We start from the raw sequence: 23,804 nt of genomic DNA, 5'->3' as shown, positions 1-23,804 counted from the left end.
GGGACTTCAAAAATTAAGTAAAATCCAGAGGATCACCGAAATTTTAGTTAGAAAATTTGACCTTTCATTTTCAATGAAGAATCACGTTGTATAACTTTCATCAAATTAAAAGATGACAGAAGAACAAGTTGCAGAAGCTCGTACTAGCAAGCTCGAAGAGCTGCTCATGCAAGATGAGCCCGAGGTAATTAAAATCTGCGTACCACTAAAACAGTTTTACAATTACATCACATTTCAAAGTTGAAGAGTTTTACATCATACATGTAATGTACATGTAATCAGCTGATATAAATATTCTTATTAAACCATTCACAATTTTATGAAGTGTTCTTTGAGTCTTTTGCAGTCCCATTGTATTGAGCAATGGAATTGCGATTCACGAAAATGTTGTCAATATTCAACTCAAGTTCTAAAAAAAAATCAGAAAATATCTATGACAGGGTCAAAAATTTTATGCTTATTTACATATATACATAATTATTTCTGTATATACGTAATTCTATTTACATATATACGTAATTTGATTTACATATATACGTAATTCCATTTACATATATATATAGAGATAATTATGTTTATACTGAACTTTTTTGTATATACAGAATTCTTTATGTACAACTTCAACTACAAGTCATGTATATACTTAATTTGATTTACATATATATATGTAAATCAAATTACGTATATTCGTAAATCATTTTCTTTATATAAGTAATTCGAATTCTGTATACACGGAACTATTTCTGTGTATACGTAATTCGATAGATACATATATATGTAAATATGTAAATGAGTATTTTTTACCTTGTTTCACACAATACTATCGTCTATTTTCATATGAGTATACAAATTTCACGGAAGGATTTAGGTGGGGGCGTGGCAGGCCCCCTCCTAAAATTTACAAAGCATGGGTTGTCCTCAGCTTAATAAAGAATATTTCGATAATTTTACCTCAAAAAATTTTTTCGCCTCGCTCCGCTCGCCCAACATTTAAGTTTTATTTAAGTATATACAGAATTCGAATTACTTATATACAGAAATAATAATGTATATACGAGCACCAAAATGAAACCTAAAGACCCTATTAACAGTAATTGACCAGGTAGAGTGGTTTTTATAGTTATGTCCACTCAAAATTTCAATCGACCAGTATTTCCCAGTATTTACTGCCAGCATGGTCAATACTAGTAATGACCGCTTTTTTGCCAATCTTGCAAGTAAGAGCAATAGAAGAAATAGAATATGGAGAAAAATATTTTTATTTTTATAAAAAAAATTCTATATTTTAAACTGATACATGTAACTGGACTTACTTTTAACTTTTATGCTGACAGCAGCAACAATCATATGCGAGACACAGGGTTTTGTGGAACCCTTTACAAATTTTTTATAACACCATCATGATTTGGTTGTCCATGACTTTTATACAGAATAATTGTTTCAAAGATTACTGAATATGTTTGTTGTAGCCATAATCCTGTTCTACATGTTCTAGTCCTGAATATGCATATTAATTTGCCGCTGAACGTTAAGCAGCCATCCATCGTCATCATCTAATTTCTTAAATTGTTTGATAATTGACATTTTTATATTTTTTCAGTTTGTAAAGAACAAAGATGTGTGCCAATCAAGGTGTTTTATTAAAGGACTGGGAACAATGTTTGTAGGTGGGTACATATATACCAATTTCTTTACTTCTGTCTTTTAACAAATAATTAAACATATTGTTTCTCTTATGGAGCTAGAAATATTTAAATGGTTAAACAAAATGTCAGTTGTTTAATCCCTTGAGCTATTTGAAGACACCAAAGATCACTTTAAATCGTGGGCATTTCCCAATGGTAAAATAAAGGCTGTTTAAAAATGTAAAATGTTAAAAATGTGAATGTAGATTTTTTGCATAGTTGATACAACATTGTACCAAAGCTAAATAAAACAGTCAAGTGAGTTATAAACTTTTAGCTTTAAAAATCTCCCACCGAAAGTTTTTGAATTTTCCATGAAAGACACGATTCAACATTCTAAAGTCACTTTAATTGACTTATGCACAACTAAGCTTATTTGATGTAATGGCCAAGCATAGAACAAATTTAAACATGTAAAGGTATTTTGATATTTAAAAAATCCTACCATGAGAAAAAAAGAGAAACAGTTGTTTGCTACATCTCATAGAAAAGAAATGTTATACATCATGACTGACCCATTCTATTGAACTGAATGTACTGTTTATACACATAAATCTACAATAAAACTTATAATATGTAGCTTATATATATATACATTAAGAATCCTTTTTTGGCAAAAGTTGCACCCGTTTTTTACTGTGGAACATTCTTTTGAGTGAATAAAGACACTTTTTTTTCTGCAAGCAAAATTAAACCAACAATTAGCCATGCATTAACAGTACAGGGAATTATGGAGGAGCAAAAAAGTCCTACTTACTGATACTTATTTTTCATCATGTTCATATAATTGTGTCAATGGTTTGTAACTTTTCTACCAAACCAAAATGGCTATAGTGAATTATTTTTTAAGTATGACCAATATAGTGTACTAAGGTTTTATTTATTGTTTCAGTTGCTACAGCTGTTGGAGTTCGTCAGAATATTAAAGAATTGACAACAAGAAAAAGACTAAAAAAGTATTACATTTTACCTTTAAGTATAGCCGGCTTGGCAGCATTGGCAGTTACTCAATACGAGTACAATAAGTGTAAAGAAAAATTCTTCAAGGATTGGTATGAATACCACAAAGCACGCAACTTTACAAGATTTCCAGAGGGTACAGGTAAGATACATTTACTAAAAAGTAAAATAACAAAAATAAATACCGAACTCAAAGTTAAATTCAAAAACAGAAAGTCCATTATCAAATGGCAAAATCAGCAGCTCAAACACATCAAACAAATGGAAAACAACTGTTATATTCCTGACTTGGTATAGGCATTTCCTTCATACACTTAATACTTTAAAATCTGCATTCATGTTTATGCAATTTAAAATGCATAAAAATAAAATTATGCATTTGTGTACTATAAAACTGCATAAAGAAATTATGCATTTATGATCTATAAATTTGTATGTTTGAAATTATGCATTAATGTGCTATAAATCTGTATGTATGAAATTATGCATTTATGCACTATAAAACAGCATTAAATCAATTTTGCATTAATGCTCTATAAATCAGCATAGAAATTATGTATTTATTGCAAGAAAATAAATCGTTCATAAGAATACGTTGCTATTGGTCAGGGTATTTAGATATTTAGAAGGTGAACTGATCAATTAAATTAAAACAATATCTTTTGTCCTCTGCAGCATTTATTCAATGAAGACGTTAAATTACAGTATATGTACATGTATTTTCATTACAAGGAGTTTTAATTTTTGTGCTGCACAATTTAGTTTTTCAAGGAGAAATTTTAAATTCCACAGAGGACAATATCTATTGTATTTATTCAAAGAAATAGTTTATCCTCCAAGAATTTAAATACCCTGACGAACACCAACTGATTCAAGGTTTAACTTCCTTCACAATAACTGCATAAAACAGAACAATTGTATCAGTACTTTTACTAGGTAATTTGAATAATTTTTTGGATCCCTATATTCCTCATTTCAGATAGATATATTTTTATTCATCTGTAATAACAAAAAAGGTCTTTCTAGCAAGCTGGTTAATTCCAGTCCACCATGCCAGGTGTTATTTAGATTTAATAAAACTATGTACAAAAACATTACTGTGGATTCATTTATTTTCGTGGGTACCAATTTTCGTGGATTGATGAAAACTTGCATATTCGTGGATATTTGATTTCGTGGTTTTGGAAAAGTCTGCATACTTTTCTGTAGAAAACTTGTATTTCGTTGAACATTTGAATTCGTTGTTCCCTTGTACGCACGAAATCCACGAAAATTGGTATCCAACGAATATTAATGAATCCACAGTAATACAAACCAATCAACTCATAAGCTGTACCAAAATAAATTATTGATAAGTTCAATTTTTACTGTCCACAAAGCCCATTAAATATTTGACTTGTATGATGTATAACTGTATTGTTTTCCTTTTTACAGACACAGCTGTATAGCAGGACATGAAACAATGGCTGATGTGTGTCTTGTAACTTGAAGGATGAAAGAAGGAATATCTGAATGTGATACATAAAGATTGTTATGTGGCAATCTTCAACATGGATAAATACATATTCATCCTCTTTTTCTTGTTGAAAGATCTTTTGATTTGCTGAATTTGTATGCCACAAACATGTTATTTGAACTTTTATTTTATTTTTGACTATAGTTGTCATAAAATGACAGTGACTTATGATTTTTGATACATGTTATAATCATAATAATGTTATAAAAGAGTATGCAACATCCCAGTAGTTGTTTATAAGGAATTTGTGTATTTCATCTTTGAAAATAAGAAACAAATCTAAAGATTAAACTTGTACATGTATTGCATAATTTTAATTCCAATTTCACAGCACTAAACAGTATTTAGAATTTGACCTTAATTTTAACAGATGTTCAAAATTATTAAGAAGTTAGTAGCTTTTCATAATTGGGTTTTTCTAAAGGAATAACCCTAAAAAACAGTCTATAATGGTTTACTTTTATAAATTTTGACTTGGATGGAGAGTTGTCTCATTGGCACTCATGCCACATCTTCTTATATCTATATTCATTCTAGAAGGTTACTGTAAAAGTCCTTAAAAAGAAAAACAACAGTTTTCATGGTTCAAATCAATATCTATTAAATCATTTGTTTTTAATTTGACAAAGAAATCAGAATGATGTGTGTATTTCACTGCATAGTTTATCTTCTAGTATGTACATAGAAATTTCCTTCTAATTAAAGTACAGATGAAATTTTTGAATTGTGGTTTAAATTTGTAAGAACTTTTTATTTATTTATATTAAAATAGTCATAAAAATCATTAAATTTCCTAATGTAATGTGTTATAATTCATAGTAGTCTTAAGATTTTGTTGGCCTTTTAAACTATGAATTTAATTACCGAATGAAAGCATATATTTTATACCAATTTATTACTGAAACCTCAAAAACTAAACAAAAATCAATTAACCATGAATAAAAGTACATTAGTTAAACAGTATTTTTGACCAAAATCTCTTCATTCTGTTGATCTGTCATTTAAGTCTTTTCTTCATTTATTTGAAGGTCATGAAAATTGACCTCCTGATCATTAACTTCCATCATATTTTGTCATACTGTGTTTTTTAAGCTGTGAAGCATGTCTATGTCACATCATGTAGATAATTATATCAGAATGATAAACTTGTATTATTGTGATATGTAAAATAAAGGTCTTAACTTAAATATTATGTTTCTCATGAAATATCAGTGTATTAACTTTGGATTTATAATTTTTTCTAACCTATGCAGTTCTTCTCTGTACATTTCTAACCTATGCAGTTCTTTTGTAAAGACTAAAGCTGTTCAGCAGCATTTTGTGGTTACATTATAAACTTGCTTGATCTTTATCAGATGAGTGTGTTGCAAATGTTCAACTCCTTTATCAACCCTATGACTAGAGATACTGGTCTCCTGTGTGACTGTAAGAACCTTGTTCAGGCATGTTAAATCTGATGTATTGTTTGAAGACTTGTTCACTACCCTCACCTGAAAGAACTCTTGTAACAACTTTTACGAGATCAATAGTTGACCTGCTGGAAGCACAGGCACTAATGTCTCTGAAAAATATTGCCTATATACCTTTATATAATGTTATATCAAGATATATATGTAATTTTTTTCAGAGACTAGTTCCTTTGGGTGGAAGATTAAATATTTTCCCCTTTTTCAGCGACAGTAAAATTTTGCTGCCCTTCATAGAGATCCACCAACATTTTTAGAACTTGAAGTATTTGCAAATGAACATTAAACTATCATCATTTTATCAATAACATTGTTATTAATTTTAGGATATTGTCCTCTGCAATATATGTTTGTCACGCCTCAACAAAGTGGGGGTCCGGGGATTGGAACCCCTCCCCCTTTTCTTTTGACAATCAATGCATTTGAATGGGGACTTATAGTTGGAACCCCACCCTTTATCCTGGGTTAGGAACTCCCCCTTTTATAAATGGCTGGATCCTCCCCTGTAACCACTAATGGTAGGTTTATGATATTAACTATATATTTGTATAAGCATAAGCATATTTCATTTCCAAAGAGATGATTTGGCTCTGCCCTATTCAGTCATCGGCTATTGACTTTGAAACTTTTGCATAGTTTACATGTTAAAGTTTGTGATTATGTCAGTATAAGGGGAACCACTCACAAGTCAATGGTATTTGGTATGCAGTTGCAATGGTACTATCGGTAGCCATTTCCATGGAGAGTACTAGAATATGACCCTGCCTCCTCAGTCATGGTTCATTGACTGGAATTTTTGCATAGTTTATATGTAAAGTTTGTGATTAGGTTAGTATAAGGGGAAGGCTATTGGTATATCTCATTTCCATGGAGATAATTTGGCTCAGCATGTTATAGTCATAGTTCATATACCTTGAATATTTTGCATAGTTAACATATTAAAATATTGCCATTTGAATTTTGATTTCAAGATTACATACAGGCGAGGCATATCTTTGTGTCAACAGTTTTCGTGAACGTTTCATCAGAGTTATTATTATGGTAGAATAACATGTTAAAAGTCTGTATGGTTAAAGTTTAAAAATCGATCTTACAAGGAAACATTGCAAACGTAGAATGGACAACATATATGAAATCATTTAACATTCCTGATAGAAATGTTCAAAAAGTTGATTGGAATCACTGAATGATAATAAAAGGTAACAGACAGGTGACTTCTGTTAGTTACATCAGCTGCCCTTCTATGTTAACTGGCAGTGTATTTGATTCCATTGTCAATCATGACTGGCCCAATTGGTCAAAATGTATGATTTTACAGATTTCTGACAAAACAGTAACATTCTTTTACAGACATGAACTGATCTAGCCATAAAATGAATACATGGTAAATCATAGGCGGATTAAGAGTTGTTTTTTTTGTGGGGAAAATTTGGTTGATTATTTAGGGAATCACTGAAGCATGACTGGAGCGGGCCCCCTCTTAGGTAGTCAGTGGGCCCCCTTATGAAAATTTCTGGATCCGCCACTGTAAATATCTACGGCAGGTATATACCATTGACGTAGTTGAATCCATATATAATCCCATCTTCACCTGATTTTTGCTATTTTCTCAGTTTTTCGATTTTTACCTCCAAGATGGCCAGTAAAGTTGTCATAGTTTCATAAAAGCAATTTTAGAAAAGGTAGATGGACAATAATTTGCAAGAATAATCCTCCGGCTGTTGTCAAACCAGTTCAGCATGTAGGGTCATATGTGAATGACTATTGACATCACGACTATAGGCGGTCAAGGCCGCAATGGGTTAGGTTTACCGTCAGGTAACTATAAGAGGTCGCTGAAGACGACTTTAAGCAACTCACTTCCACAATAAGAACGAACATGTTTTATTGCCAGTAAATTCGAGCGCACCTGCCACACGCGGGATTCAAACTCCCAACCTCAGTGTTGACAGGCTAGTTAGTGATACTGGATCATACTGGGGCGTGTTTTTTTTTGTTCTTCGGTAGTGATCCAGAAGAGGTCCATTTCTGTTTTTTTGCATTGGGAAGATCTTCAGTTTCTCTTCTACCTCTTCTTTTTGAATAGGTGGTTTAGACGACAGAGGCACAAAACAAACATGGCGCCGTCTAGTCTAAATGACATTAATAAATTTATGAATGTAGATATAATAGAATGTGAGCTTTTTATGGTATTGCATCCTTAGAACATCCATGTAGGGACGATAAGCTGGATAAATATAAGAACTGCATGGACAATAACAGTACGGGGACGACTATTTGATATTCTGGGGAGGGGAGCGAGCAGGAAGATTTTTTGTGGATTTATTATTCATTTTAAAAGGTCCCTAAGCATGCCTATTTTCAGCTCTTACGAGGCCAAACATATTCCTATTCAAAATCCTCATGTCCCCCCCTAAAAAATCAAATGGTTTTCTCCTTATTTAACATGAGTTTAGATTGATTGATTGTCTGTTGCTTATTTTTAACGTCCAGTGACAAATATGTCATGCATTTTTAGTTCAAATGAAGGGGATATAAGGAATTATAGGTAACCGTATGGCCTTCAACAATGACAAAAATCCATACCGTATAGTCGGCTATTAAAGGCCCGACATGAAAAATGTGACACAATTGAATCCAAAAAACCAACGGCCTTATTATATATAACAAAAACAATTGACTTTGGACAGAAACATTAAGAATATGGCAGGGTTAAACATGTTTGTGATCGCTAAACTCTCCCCTAAACTGAGACAGTGGTGTATCAGTACAACATAAGAACAAACTGTAAACATCAAATGCCATAGGATTAACTCAAAAGATCGGTACGAGACACAACAAACAACTAACATTAAGACAATAGACACAAAGCACCGAAATAAGAGTATTTGCAGTTACTGAAAGTTTGTTCAAAGGCTAAGCCAATTACAACTAAAAAATAAATCCTGTTCTCCCAGACTTAAGTATCAATCAGTACACAACCAACGGATTTAGTCATAAAAATCAGAGAAACGCCATGACCATGCATACCTTGTATTCAATTAAAGTTCTCAACAAGTCATGGTCCGAAGGTTTTGACCATCGAAATTTTGCAATGGAAATTATAAAAGTTAGGACCAGCAGATTTTCTTAAAGTGCCACCTGGGAAAAAGATTTTAAGAACTCTGCGATATCTTTTATATACAAAAATATTCCAGTTCTCTACTTTAAACAAATTTGAGAGACAAGATGTCCTTTTCGATAATATACCAAACAAACATGCATTGCCGACAAATTCTTGTACAGTTTAAGCCTGATTATTCCAGAAAATCAAATGGTCGGAGCTTTAAGTCCGATTTGTTTAGCAAAACTGAGTTCGGCAAGTATAAAGAAAAAATTTCACGAACACAGCGATTTCTTCCAACCAATTTTCTTTGTTTTTACACTTATTGTATAAAATACACCAATGCTGAAACATAGCACTGCCACACTATTACATTAATGTTTACCGAATGCACTGATGTATCTTAATTTTCTAATAAATCATCGTAAACTTCATTTATGTCATCCAACATAAAACATCTGATATATTCGAAGGTAAATTGATTTTTTGTTTTATTGTTTCTTCCACAGAATATCTTCAGAAGAGTTCCAGATTAATTTTTTTTGACTCTTCACCAGAAGACGTTCTTGAGATGTACAGAAGAGACCAATGAAACACGCCCCTGTAGTTCGACTACTTAGGCACTGAGGCCCCTTCAAGAATGACGAGTATGTCAATGAATTTATATACAAAATATTAAAGTTTACCTCTAATTTGTGTAAACTGATATCACAAACGTTTAACTATCAAAAGGCGGTCAAGTTTAAATGCCATTTGTCAGACATGTGCTCCTGGTAACACGTACATCAACTGATCAACGTTTATCCCACATATCCTTATATTCCATTTTACTTTCGATTTTCAATTCACAGAGAAAACTTCAATATAAATGTTGGGATGGATCGAGGTCCTTTCTGTAATCTTTTAACTTAATTTTTAGGACATTTTTCCTTATCATTAGCAGGTGCGGATCCAGGATTGAGAACAGTGAGGGGGCTAGAGGTATACGACAAAAGCCAACGTTTGGAGTGATACTTGTAAGAGGTCTGCATTTAACATTTTATATGAAGCTCCATACGGGGCACCGGCCCTTGCCCCCCCCCCCCCTAAATCCGCCTGAATAAAAATAACACTGTAAAATTCTCATGAAAAAGATTTTACATTTAAAATTGACGTTTTCTTTACTCTGTACGCAAAGTTCTATAATCAGTATTGTATTACCTGATTCTTTTATTTCCCACCAATATTAATTATTTATACTTCTGCACCGCATTTTTCTCTATTCGATTTTTTATATTTTGCTCATTTTACTCTAATTATTATTACTTTCGGTCGTTATTATGCTATTCTGTAAACAACAATTTTTAAAAGAGTTATGCCCCTTGGAAATATAATATGTATGTAAATTTACATTGTTAGCGCTCTCATGTGTACAATTCTTGCCAGATCTTTATGAAACTTATATCATAGTTCTAAATCAGCAATGTATCGGACAAGTTCGAAAATCAGTGCCGATCAATAGTTTTGCCCCTTGAAGTTTTAATTACATGTATATGGAAAATTGCATTGTAAACGCTCTAACATGTACAATTTTTGCAAGATTTTATCAAATTTATATCAAAGGTTCATATCAGTAATGTCATCATGGTCATGGACAATTTGGAAAATGAGTGCTGATCAAATATTTTTAAGAGTTACGCGCCTTGGAAATATCAATTATATCGGAAATTGCATTGCATTTGCTCTCAACCCTTCATTTTCTTTTAAGATATTTATAACAAATTCAAAGAAAAAAAAGTTGTGTTGTAGTTATTGCCCTTCGACAGAAAAATATGTGCTATGCGGGGCACATTGGAACTCTGTTCTTTTATTTTTAATGTCACTGTATTGTGGTACAGAATTAACTAAATTTATTTTACTCCTTTTTTTCGGAAGACCCATTCGTATATATGGACCAAACTTTTGTTCAGACTCTTTTCAAAAAATGCGCTTAAGATGACCTTTCAAAACAATATGATCGTTTTACAACATAACTGTTTAGACACCAGTAATGATCTTAGTATGCACGGGCGGATCCAGCCATTTTTAAAAGGGGGGGGGGTTCCAATTATATGTCCCCATTCAAATGCATTGATCGTCAAAAAAAGGGGGGTTCCAACCCCCCGGAACCCCCCACCTGGATCCGCCACTGGTATGAATAAGACGAAGTAGGTGAAATCGTTTATAGAAATGATGTGTTCATACCTGGCCCCTACTACATTTGTGAACATTTTAAATCAAAGGGCATGTGATCTTTGAAGTGGTGCATTTACAGCGGTTGGTTTTATTTCCATTTCTGTATGTGTGAGTGTTGTTATATTTATTGAATATATGTTGTTATGGTTATGGATAGTTTTAACCAGAATGGTATTTATTTGATGTCGGTGTTAACTAGTTTTTCGATATTCAGACTAGCTATACCAGGCACAATAATAACACTAAAAACCTCATTGGTAAGACACGGATTCCATGTCTATGAAAAGACTAGGATAAACACTATGTTAAGGGGAAATAATGGTCATAACGACACAAATGTTGCCAACATTCTATACATTGTATGAGGACCGCAGTGATGAAGTAAAAGGTTTCAGACAAACTGCATGATACAACGTATACTAGTATAAAACCGAGTCTTACGCAGACAGATGGACGGACAAGGTTCTAACATGCTCCAGCAGCACATTAATTCGTAGGGGGATATAAAATAAAAACAAAATTGATTTTTCTTTTAAACTTTAGCAAATGATTAGATGATTGATTCCAGATTATTACATTAAGTTCATATTTTCGTTAGTAAGCACCAGCTTTGCTGCCATTTAAGATTACGAAAATCCAATCAACTGGAAAGATTATGTCCCGTTTTATTTGATCATTTCATGTGCCATATGAGATGGGCATTAAAATCAACGCCATTTTCCGCCTCATCGCCACACAAATGGCAAACAAATGGTTTCACTGGATTAATGTGCAGTGTTTTGTGCACCAAATACATGCTATACTCTCGGAAAATGATCCGACAGTGCTTACATTCATGAACCTTTCCGGCCGTTTCCATGTCGCAAAATAGTTTATCTGTATCCGATAATATAATTGTCTGAACGGCCTTTTCGTCTGTAGAAATAACAGAAAGTTGTTGTGGTTCAGGTAATGGTCTATCAAAAAAGTTTCGGGACTGAACTGGCGAGTGTAGCATTCGAGATGAAGCACTTGTTTGATCTAGCGTAGCGCTTGGATGAATAGATCTTTCAATGGACATATTTTCATAATACTCCTCATTATTGTAAACTTCGTGGTCTGAAATAGGTTCCTTCTTTATGCTTCTTTCGGTAGATTTCAGAAGTCCAGTTGGATAAATATTAGTTTTGTGTACCTCATATGTTTGAGAGTTATTCGGACTGCCGAATGGGTTGCTGTCATGTATCGTTTGACCAAGAAATTCAATATCAAACTCCTCGTTTTCGTTTAAACTGTTGTAATGGTTATAAGTATCAGTTTGTTCATTGGGTTTTTCGTAATGATTTGGTTCGCGAGTGACATCTTCATTAGTCATTGTTTGATGAGTGTTGTTTATATAACTACAACCACCGGCTAGTTGACTTTTTACTTGGTGTAGTGCAAGTGATTCTACTGATCTAAATATCATTCCACATTGTTTGCAATGATGCGCTCCTGTCTTCTCGTGACACTTTTCATGCAGATTCCTCCTCCTTCCGGTCGCAAATGATTGGCTACAAAAATGACATTTGTATGGCTTTTCGCCAGTATGTGAGCGCACGTGCACGCGTAGATCGTATGCGGTAAAGTACGATTTGCTACAAACCATGCATTGGAACTGTTTCTGGCCATTGTGGAACATCATGTGTTTTTTCAGAACGGTTTCGAAACTAAATGATCGCCCACATACGTCACACGAATAAGGTTTGTCACCAGTATGGGTTCTTAGATGAGTTCGCAAAGTTGTCATGTCCTTGAAGTTTTTGCCACAATGTTCACATTCGTGTGTTCGGTTCTTGCTACGCATGTGTGTTCTTTCGTGTTTACGGCAGCTGCCTTGGCTATTAAACCGCTTACCGCAAAAGCTACAAGAGAATGGTTTTTCACCCGTGTGTATGCGTTCGTGTTCTTTGCGGTAGAAAGAACGGGTAAAAACTTTCCCACAATATCGACACTGCAAAGGATTCGGGCACTGCGGGATTTCCATCAACTCGTTATTATCTGCAGGTTCTTCTTCTTCAAGAAACTCGGACGACTCAGCAACTGCTTCCGATTCTCCAACTGCTTCAGATGTAATAGACGATATCACCAATGGCGTCGGCTCAGCAGATTCGACAAGAACTTCTGTGTCGTCTTGATTAGACTGTTCTTGGTTATCCGTTTCCATGACAATCCCTACAAAGTGAACAAAATATACAAAGTGTGATTACAAAAAGTCCAGTATATATATATATATATATATATATATATATATATATATATATATATATGCCAAATAAACGGATCACCAGAGGTAACAAAATGGATCTTAATTATTAATCTAATACCAAACAGAAAACAATAAACTTGCGGAAAAGATGGTATATATCGCAAACATGAGGTGCCAAAATTTGTACACCATATCCGGATTTCGACAATTAATGGATCTTCAGTGATGTTAGGAATCGAAACGGTATTTGGAAGGCCATATAATTTACCTCAATTTAGGTTTGACTCTTGAATTTTGAAGAGTCGAAATCGGATGAACGGATTATATAAACCCGAAGGCAAATATAATACAAGCCCAAACGAAAAAAATATAAACAAGTCTAAATTGAAAACGATGTTCACACCTATGATTACGTTGGATAAAAACCGTAATTTTTATACGTGTGCATGCAAAACAAATTTCTTTGAAGAGGAGTCAAAATACAGCACAAACAACATTTTCCAAAAGACCAAAAATGTGAAAAAAATATATTTTAACAAAACGCATTTGACCAGCAGGTCGAACAACGGATGTTCTTAAACCCCGCTGACTGCCATGGCGATTGCCAAATAAACGGATCACCAGATTTAACAAAATGGATCTTAATTATTAATTTGATATCAAACAGAAAACAATAAACTTCCGGAAAAGATGGTATACCGCAAACATGAGGTGCAAAAATGAATACACCATATCCGGATTTGGACAATTATATATGCATGTATTAAATCAAGCGGATGCGGTATGGTTGCCAATGTGACAACTATCCACGGTAGACCAAAGGATGAGAATGTACACAACTATAGTTCATAGTACGGCCTTAAAAAATGATTAAAAAACCATACCGTACTTTTTACAAGCAACCTTCTCGGATTGTCAGACATCTGGGATATCCAGCCTCAAACGAATTCAGCGTTACCAATCAATTTTCCCGAGGAATGTGCCTGTTCCTAGTCATAAATATGATACCATTTATTAAGTAAATACCATAATCGTGCAGTTATTACTGCTCGGGATGCTTTATGTCCGACTGAAATAATGAAATGCCCTTTGGGCCAGGTGAGCTTAAAATGAATTATCTTAAACTAAAACCTGAAACGTTCTCTGAAATGTAATTTTAGCTAAATTTAAGTTTCAATAGGAGATAGGAGATGATCCAAAATCTGTCCCTTTTATATGAAGGTGCATATCCCATTGATGCTTGATTCAAATTGTATAAGTAACGATAGTAACAGGGTGTTGTAACCAAGTCTACCTACGAAGCCACCTAAGCACAGCCCCCCCCCCCCCCCCACACACACACAAAACAAGAGGTTCTAAAGATCATGTGTCGCTCGCTAACCTAGGTCTATGTTCATCTTCAAAAATGGACACTCTCCAGCATCGTAGACAAGTAGACAAAAATAGAATTCATGACCAAAATCTCTTTTTATTGATCTTGTTTTGCTAATCATTTTTTTCTGCTTATAGTTTCTCTGTCTTCTTTAGTTTTTGGCCAAAACATAAAATAGGGTAAAAAAGGTCATTTAAGGGCAATAACTCCTATAAATAGTCTACTAACTATTTCTGCAAAATTTGACTTGTTTGTAGATCTTATCTTGCTGATCATTTTTGTTATTTAAAGTTCCTATCTATCTTTTATAGTATTCAAGATAATAGGCAATCACCAAATAATTGATAAAAATCTTCATTAAAGAGCAAGAACTCCAATAACGAGTTGACTAACGATTTCAGCCAAGTTGAGTTCGTCTTTTTTATTATTTTTGTGATGTATTATGTTATGTGTTATTTTGTTAATTTTCATGTATGCCATCAACCCCATTGGGGTATAATAGTGCATTACTTTAAACAAGCATTCGTTGAGTATTGCATGGCAATACATAGTCCCCTACCGTTTAAAAATTCATTGTATTGGAACAAAATTCTAACTTGATTTATAACTTGTCATGGTGTAAACTATATAACAAATATCAAGTCAATATCTTCAACCATGACGAAAAAAATTGTTGAAAACAGATTATTTAAGTGAATTTTCTAAGTACAAGGACTATAACTCTGCACAAAATCATCAGACAGGAACAAAATTTGAACTTGATCTGTAACTTGTCATGATAAAACTATATTCCAATTTTCAAATCAATATCTTCAAGTTTGACGAAAAAAGTGCGGAAAACTGATTATTTGAGTGAATTTTCTAAGTCAAAGGACCATAACTCTGCACAAAATTATCAGACCAGAACAAAATTCGAACTTGATCTGTAACTTGTCATGATAAAACAATACACCAAATATCAAATCAATATCTTCAAGCATGAAGAAAAAAGTGTGGAAAACTGATTTGACGGACAAACAGACAGACAGACAGACAGACAGACAGACAGACAGACAGACAGACAGACAGACAGGCGAACGAAGTGCACACCTAAAGTCTCCTTCGACTTCGTCGGTAGGGGACTAATAAACTAACTTATTTGTAGATCTGCGGCTCTTTTCACAAAAAATCTTAAGAGTAAAATTACTCGTAAGTCATGAACATTTCAGTATAACTTGCGATCAATCTTAATCGTAAGATTTTTTGTGGAAAGAGTCGCTGGTCTTTCTGATCATTTTTGCTATTCAAAGTGTCTATCTACCTATTATAGTTTTCAAGATAATGTGCAAAAAATACTAAAAACTGGTAAAAATCGTCATTTAAGAACAATAACTCCAATAACAATGAATAACGAGTCGACTGAAGATTTTTGCCATTAGACTCATTTGTAGATTTTGTCTTGCTGATCATTTTTTTTTTTATCTTTGAAGTTTCCATCTATGTATAATAGTTTTTTAAAGATATTAGGCAATACAATTCTCCGCGGGCCACAGCTTGATACGACAGCAGAGGTCGAACCCTGAATATTTTGGGCAAGAATGAACACAACATTCAAGTTTGATACAGCTCTCAATTTCGATTGATTAAAAATTTGACATTGCATAGGTTTCTGAAACTGAATGGATGTGATCTAAGAACTTAAAAATTTGAAATTGGACATTTACCTATCATGGTCCAATATCCAAAATCTAAATACATGGTTAGATTCAGCACATCAAAGAACCACTAGAATTCAATTTTAGATGAAACCAACAAAGTTTGATTTTGGACCCTTTGGACCTCTATATGGACCAATTTGATAATGGGGCCAAAATCGGGGCCCAAAATCCAAAATCTAAATTCTATGATTTTATTCAGCATATCAAAGAAACCCATATATTCAATTTTTGTTGATATCAAAGTTTTATTTTGGACCCCGATTTGGACAAACTTGAAAACTGGGCCTAAAATCAAAAATCTAAATACATGTTTAGATTCAGCAAATCAAAGAATCCCCCAAGTATTTTTTTTGTTAAAATCAAACTAAGTTTAATTTTGGACGCTTTGGACCTTAAAAGAGGGACGAAAGATACCAGAGGGACAGTCAAACTCATAGATCGAAAACAAACTGACAACGCCATGGCCAAAAATAAAAAGACAAATAGACAATAATAGTACAGATGACATGCACAACATAGAAAACTAAAGATTAAGCAACACGAACCCCACCAAAAACTGGGGGTGATCTCAGGTGCTCCGGAAGGGTAAGCAGATCCTGTTCCATACTGGAGCAATTTGCAAAGGGGGCCCAAACCTAAAAATCTAAATACGCGGTTGGATTCGGCATATCAAAGAACCCCAAGAATTCATTATTTTATGAAATCAAACAAAGTTTAGTTTTGGACCCTTTGGACCACAATGTGGACCAATTTAAAAAAAGCGGCCTAAATTTCAAAATCTAAATACACGATAAGATTCAGCGGTTTAAAGAACCCCAAGAATTCAAGACTTTGAATTAAACCCCATTGAAATTGGTCAAGAAATAGGCAATTTGTACATAATATTAGAAAAGTATTGTTTTAGGCCCCTTTTTTTATCCTAATTCCTAAACAGGAAGGGCCATAACCTCCAAAATCAATCTAAACCTTCCTTTTTCTGGTATGGAAGCTTGTGGTACAATTTCATAGAGATCCTTAGACTTATACTCAAGTTATTGCCCGGAAACCAGAAAATCCTTGTTTTTGGTCCCTAATTCCTAAACGATTTAGGCCATAACCCCCAAAATCAATCCCAACCATCCTTTTGAGATATGGAACCTTGTGGTACAATTTCATAGAGATCCATACACTTCAACATAATTTGTTGTCCTGAAACAAGAAAAATGCTTTTTTTTTTGGCCCCTTAAGTAATTCCTAAACACTTAGAACAATAACCCCCAAAATCAATTCCAACCTTCCTTTAGTGGTATGGAACCTTGTGGTACAATTTCATAGACATCCATTCACTTATACTCAATTTATTGTCTAGAAACCAAATGTCTTCGGACGACCACGACAAAACTGACGACGACATCGCAATACCATTATACGGCCGCAAACATTTTGCGGTCGTATAAAACGCAAAAAAAATAGTAAAAAATCGTCATTTGATGGCAATAACTCAAAAAAGGAGTCGTCTGACAATTTAGACCATGTTAATTTATTTGTAGATGTCGTCTTGTTGATCTTTTTTCCTATTTAAAGTTTCTCTGTATTTATCATAGTTTTCAAAACAAAAGAAAAAAATCGTTAAATTTGTCATTTAAGGGCAATAATTCCTATAAGAAGTCGTCTGACAGTTTTGACGTTAATAGGCAATAGGTGAACTCAACATTCTGAATATTATGTTCTGGTAAAATTTTCTCTATTTATAGCGGTTTTCAAAGTAATAGACAAAACTTGCACTTTACCCTATGTTCTATTTTTAGCCATGTCGATCATGTTGGTCGGCAGGTAGGGTCATCGGAAACATTTTTAAAACTAGTTACCCCAATGATGGTTGTGGCCATATTTGTTAAATTTGACCAGTATAGTTTCAGAGAAGAATTTTGTAAAATTAAACGGAAGACGACGGAAGACGGGCGACGGACGCTAAGTGATGAGAAAAGCTCACTTTACCCTTTGTATATACATCAGACCTTGACATATTAGTCAAGAAATTACTGTAGTTAACCACGGGGATCTCAAGCATTTTCAAGAAATTTGAACATTCTCAAATGTCAAGGGCGAGGGTGACCCCTGGGGACACATTCTTTATATCTTTCAATGCATCTTGACATGTCAAACAAGAGAATATAATACGGTTTAGGGGTTTTGGAGCCCAGGTGTTAACCATTTTCAAGATATTCGAATATTTTCAAAGTGTAGGAGGTAGAAATGACCCCTATTTTTTCGTCTTATATTCTTGTCTATTAATTTTAAACGGTTCATGGTTTTGAGTTATTCAAAAAATCATGTTCAAGGTTTAGGGTCAAGGTCATATGTTACCACTGAGGTATTATTTCTGAAGACCCAATGCCTCTAGCACGCATTATTCTCAATATAAAAATAGGGAGATGTGGCATGATTGCCACCGTGACATATGTCAACCGAAGACCAAGTATGGCCTTCGACAATGAGCAAAACAAATACTGTAAAATAAGCTATAGAGGCCCCGGCATGACAAAATTTTAAACAAATCAACGGCCTACATGGCAATAAATCCCCTCATAGGTTATAATTACTAAAGTAAACCCCTCTTTTGGGAGTCAATTAATGATCATTAAGATCAATAGCTGCAGGCACAACAAACAATTTTCTGACAACTTTTTTTATTATTTCAGAAAGACAGAAGACAATATTGTACTTCTTATACTCAAATGTCGGATATATCTCATGTCTATTTATAAATGAGATGAGAAGTGGACTCGATCTATTCAACATTATTTTTTCTAATTTTTAGAAATATATGTTTCAACTAAATGTGTTTGATTGTAGTTTAAATATAAGGCTCAGCTGTTAAAGAGATGATATTATGAAAGAAACTACATACAACTGCAGTATATAAGAACAGGATATAACGAAATTATAGCAATAACAAATAAATCATAATTTCAGTAAGTGTTTTAGTAATTAAAGTTCAACATTATTTGAACTCACTTTTAAATCTTCTTCGCTTCTTAGGACACCAGTTCAACTTTGCTTTCTTCCGCATACAGGCTTCTGAACTGGAAAAAAAATATTACGGCATCAGTTCCCGTTGTTTCACATTACAACTAAAACCCCAAGGCATAAGCACATGGTATGGTCTTTAATTAATTTACACTAAAAATAGTCGGTTGCATGCTGTTGAGTGAATAATTAGGAATTAAAATATGTCGACTGCCCACATGATATGTCCTTTCCACCATTTTCTACATAAGAAAATGCCTGTACCAAGTCAGGAAAATGACAGTTGGTATCCATTCGTTTGATGTGTTTGAGCTTTTAATTTTGCCATTTGATTAGGGATTTTCCTTTTTGAATTTTCCTCGGAGTTCAGTATTTTTGTGATTTTACTTCCTTTCCATTGCTGAACGTATTAAACGTTTATAACTATATGTACTACTTATACCTATCAAGGAGAACATGCTGTTCCTATTTAATAGACATTCATTGGGAATTACAAAAGTTATTTACTGGAAGCTATGCCAATTTTATATGTGTACACATACTAGCTGAATGTTAATTATCTGACTGCAATCATTAATTCTCCAGATGTTCTCTAACGATAACTGCGTGTACATATAGTAAAATACACGTGTCACGTGATACATTGCAGGATGTCCAGTAATCTGTAAATCTGATAAAATAACTAATTGATTCTATACCAGACAATACGACATTAATCGATGAAATGGAAGTTTTGGCTTTAACGCAAGCAGGACTTTGGAAAGATGGGAAAGAAACGTCGATGACTGAGTTACTGGTTCCATTGATTTTCTGACGACATCCTGATTATGTTTCAGAAGTCATATGAACTAATAAGGCAGGCATCTCGTAGACAAAGACTTTAATTTTCTATTACAAATTTACGTTGATCATTATAAATTTTTTAAAAAAATCCAGTAAAAACTAAACATTGTGTGACTGTGAGCGTATAAATATTTAAGACTTACCTTAGCACTAATTCTAAATTCCAATTTGTTCTTGAAATACTGTCCACCCTGCCAGACGGTTGGTAAGAATCTGGTGTACTTGATAAGGGCAGACAACTAGATGTACTAGAGAAACCAGACGATGCAGACAGTTATCGTCTGCTAAAGCGTCAGAAATCTGCAGATGTTTTTCAATGACTTGCTGATTATCTGGAATTTCTGAAGTATCTGGCGATCAATTGATTCTGGTAGTAACAAATATCTTAAAGAGAAGGAGTGAGTTTGTTAGCTAGAGGAAACGTTTATACATGTGCAGCGATGTTCGGCAAATTATGTTTATGAAGGAAATAAATCTAGAGGCCTATAGGGTTTTCATTCCTAGAGAAATCATCTGAACAATCATGTGAAAATTCATATGGTTTATTGATAATTCAATCAAGAATGTTGGATACTGAAAATGGGAATTATTGGAGAATGTGGAATATCATAGGCCATACTTGACTGTACGCCCATATATATATATTGTCATTTTCCTAATCCCATATGGAATAAACTCATCCTACAATTTCGATTGTAGTAGCAACGATTTCACTAAATTGCACTAATGTGAGAGTAGGTAAAACTTATGGTGACTGTGAAGGATACCAAAAATTCTTAATTACTATACAGTTCATATAAACATACAGGTCCATTTTGGTAAAATTAGAAAATAGATAACCCTAAAACGTATACAGTGCCCAATTTTAAAAAAATGACGTTGTATAACTTACTGCTTGATAGTGATCACTGTAACATGACAAATTTAGTTCATTTAAAACACAATTTTGTGTTATTTCTTTTATAAATGACCATCAACTCCATTACTATACTTTTCTTTTATCATTCTGATGGATTGAGCCCTTTTCAACGGATTTTTAGTTTGTTTTTATGTTGTGCTGTTACACCACTGTCCAAGGTTAGGGGGAAGGGTTGGGTGCCAGCAAACATGTTTAACCCCACCACATGCTGTATGTGCCTGTCCCAAGTATAGTATAAGAAGACTGTAATTGAGTGGTTGTCGTTTGTTGCTATTCATCATATTTGTTTTTCAGTTATTACTCTATAAATAAATCAGGCCGTTAGTTTCCTTGTCTAAATTGTTTTACATTTTTCGGTTTTTGCCTTTTATAGCTTGCTATGCGGTATGGGTTTTGCTCATTGTTGAAGGCCGTACTCTGACCTATATATAGTTGATAACTTCTACGTTAATTGGTTTCCGGTGGCTGTCTCATTGGCAATCATACCACATCTCCCAATTTTCATACTTAACCTTTATTGCACTGACATCTTGAATTGACATTTGTGTATCAAAACTCTAGGTTCCGTTTAGAACAAAATCATAGATCACTTATGATATTAGCTCATAAAACATTACAGAAGCACCCTGGTTGCATGAGCCGAGTTCCAATATTTATAGTTAGATTTGTAGTAGAAGAAACAGATTTTTGTGAAACAATGAAGAGGGGTTGGACAGGGGGTACCATTCTCCCACCTCCCACTTTCAGAATCTTTTGTTCTCCACCACCTCCCACCTCCCTCAAAAGCTGTCCACCCCCTCAGTGAAGAAAAGGGAAAGTATGCTGACATTTTTTGTCAAAATTCAGTTCGTAAATTGCAGCTGTAAGCTTGACCCAGTGACCTGAAAATCACTGCAAGTCTACTCCCCCATCCAAGGCACATTATCCACCAGATAGGTAAACACATGATTTATAACTCAGGTTTATACTGAAAACATTTCTTAAAAGTTCAGCCTATTTACAGGTACTGTGACCTACCTTTGACTTACCTACCCAAAAATCGATATTTGTAATGTTCTTTCCAAGGTCATCATCCAGCAAGGTTTGGTGAAGGTTGGTCATCTTGTTCTAGATATCCTGAAATCAGATTTTTCCACCTGACTCAACATTCCTGTCTATCAGTTGCTGCTTTTGACCTTTGACCTAGTGACTTACTATCTTAAAAATCAAAGGGTTTTTGTCATCTCGTGGCACTTATCAATTCAAGTTTGGTAAAAGTTGGATAAATGGTTCAAAATAACATCAGGAAACCAACATTTGGGTCAAATTTCAGTATATATCAATAAGGCACTATGACCTTGACCTTTGATCAATTGAACCATTGAATCCTAGAGTCAATAGGAAATTAATCTTCCATGTTTCTTGGGTATATTAACAAGCCAACTTTGGTAAAAGTTGGACTAAATCAAGTCTTATGGTTCAAAAGATAACATCCTCAAACCAAAATGTGTATCAATAGCTGCTGTGATCTTGACATTTGACATATTAAATTGTCTATAGGAGTCTTCCTCACCCCATGAGACATTTTCGAATCAAGTTCAGTAAATACATTTTTATGGGCCAAATGATAAAACCAGATTAATAATCAAATTAGGACAGTCGACATGGACACTCAAATTGACATTATACCCCAGAGAAGTGTTAGTTCATTCTATTACTTATCCCACTGTTAAAAAGGATATTTTAAAACTCTTTTACTTTATTAATAATGCAAAATGTGTTTATTTTTTTTTATCAAAACTATCCCATTTAATTTGAAATAAAGGATACCACATATATACTAAGGTCTACTTCCATTTCTTGACCTCAACCTAGTACCCGGTAATTTACATTAAAATGTTTTAAAATCTAAACTTTATGACAAAATAGTTCTCACCTTTCCATTTTGATATAACATTCCATCAGCACCTTCATATGAAGTATATTTCTCTTATGGATGTAGCCTGTTCTCTATTTCCTGCATGAGGAGGTATTTCTCATTTCAGATTAAACAAAGTGTAATATGAATAAGTGATATACAGGTAGGAAAAATGCATTTATTTGGTTGGTTTATCCTGCAAAGAGTTACAAAATTGTGACATTTCCTTTGGTTATTTGTAGGGTCAATGATAACTTTGTTGTCACAACAGACTTCTATAATCTATTAAGATTTGTGATTTTTCAAAACTATACAAAACACTCATGTTTAACCTGAAATTATTGTTTTTTGTCAAAATTGATTCGGTTCTGACGCATACAAAAAACTTGAAAACATCTGATTATGTTAGGATATGGACTAACAAAAAGTATGGCATCATACTGTTTTGGTGCAAAAGACGAGTACAATGTTTGGTAGAATTTTTTTTTCATACAGATAATTTTTACCATTAGAGAAATAGGTGAAACAGATTGTGAGAATTGGATATCACTTGATATTAACTCTTGTTATTTGATTAATTTGAATAATACAATAATACACTTGCCAAAGGCTCATTTATTAACATACTGAAAGTAAATAACTCTTGGTTGATATCAAGCGATATCCAATTCTGACTCATCATGAAACCTTTAAATATTCTACTTGACTTGTCGTTTCATCATTTATGACTATCATTTGTGTTTTATCATTCTTGAGCAATAACAAGGGTACCTTTAGTTGAGCAGGAAATTGCTTCCAGAGCATGTAAGTTCATACCTGGCTAGTTTAAGTATGATTTAAGATGAGCAATCAATAGTTTTCTGTGTAGTGTTTTGTGGATGTTGATGTGTTTAGCT

At 33.7% G+C, this 23,804-nt stretch overlaps 2 protein-coding genes across 2 annotated transcripts; one reads left to right on the top strand and one right to left on the bottom strand.

Moving 5' to 3' along the window:
• The first annotated feature begins 11 nt into the window (after window positions 1-11).
• LOC127729364 (uncharacterized) lies at window positions 12-5,348 on the top strand. Its single transcript, XM_052237138.1, has 4 exons — window positions 12-184; window positions 1,601-1,667; window positions 2,578-2,787; window positions 4,080-5,348. Exons 1-4 carry the CDS (start codon window positions 113-115, stop codon window positions 4,091-4,093), a joined length of 363 nt encoding a protein of 120 aa, XP_052093098.1. The 5' UTR covers window positions 12-112; the 3' UTR covers window positions 4,094-5,348.
• Window positions 5,349-11,428: 6,080 nt separating this feature from the next.
• On the bottom strand, window positions 11,429-20,355 carry LOC127729359 (zinc finger protein 14-like). Its single transcript, XM_052237134.1, has 3 exons — window positions 20,236-20,355; window positions 19,238-19,305; window positions 11,429-13,137 (listed from the first exon to the last, which is right to left on the bottom strand). The coding sequence occupies exons 2-3, from the start codon at window positions 19,290-19,292 to the stop codon at window positions 11,618-11,620; spliced, it is 1,575 nt and encodes a 524-aa protein (XP_052093094.1). The 5' UTR covers window positions 19,293-19,305; window positions 20,236-20,355; the 3' UTR covers window positions 11,429-11,617.
• Window positions 20,356-23,804: the final 3,449 nt, after the last annotated feature.

This window comes from Mytilus californianus, unplaced genomic scaffold (assembly GCF_021869535.1).
Source record: "Mytilus californianus isolate M0D057914Y unplaced genomic scaffold, xbMytCali1.0.p SCAF_2, whole genome shotgun sequence".
NCBI classification, from domain to species: Eukaryota; Metazoa; Mollusca; class Bivalvia; order Mytilida; family Mytilidae; genus Mytilus; species Mytilus californianus.
The sequence above is the reverse complement of the archived record's forward strand: the minus strand, read 5'-3'. Positions and strand labels throughout refer to the sequence as shown.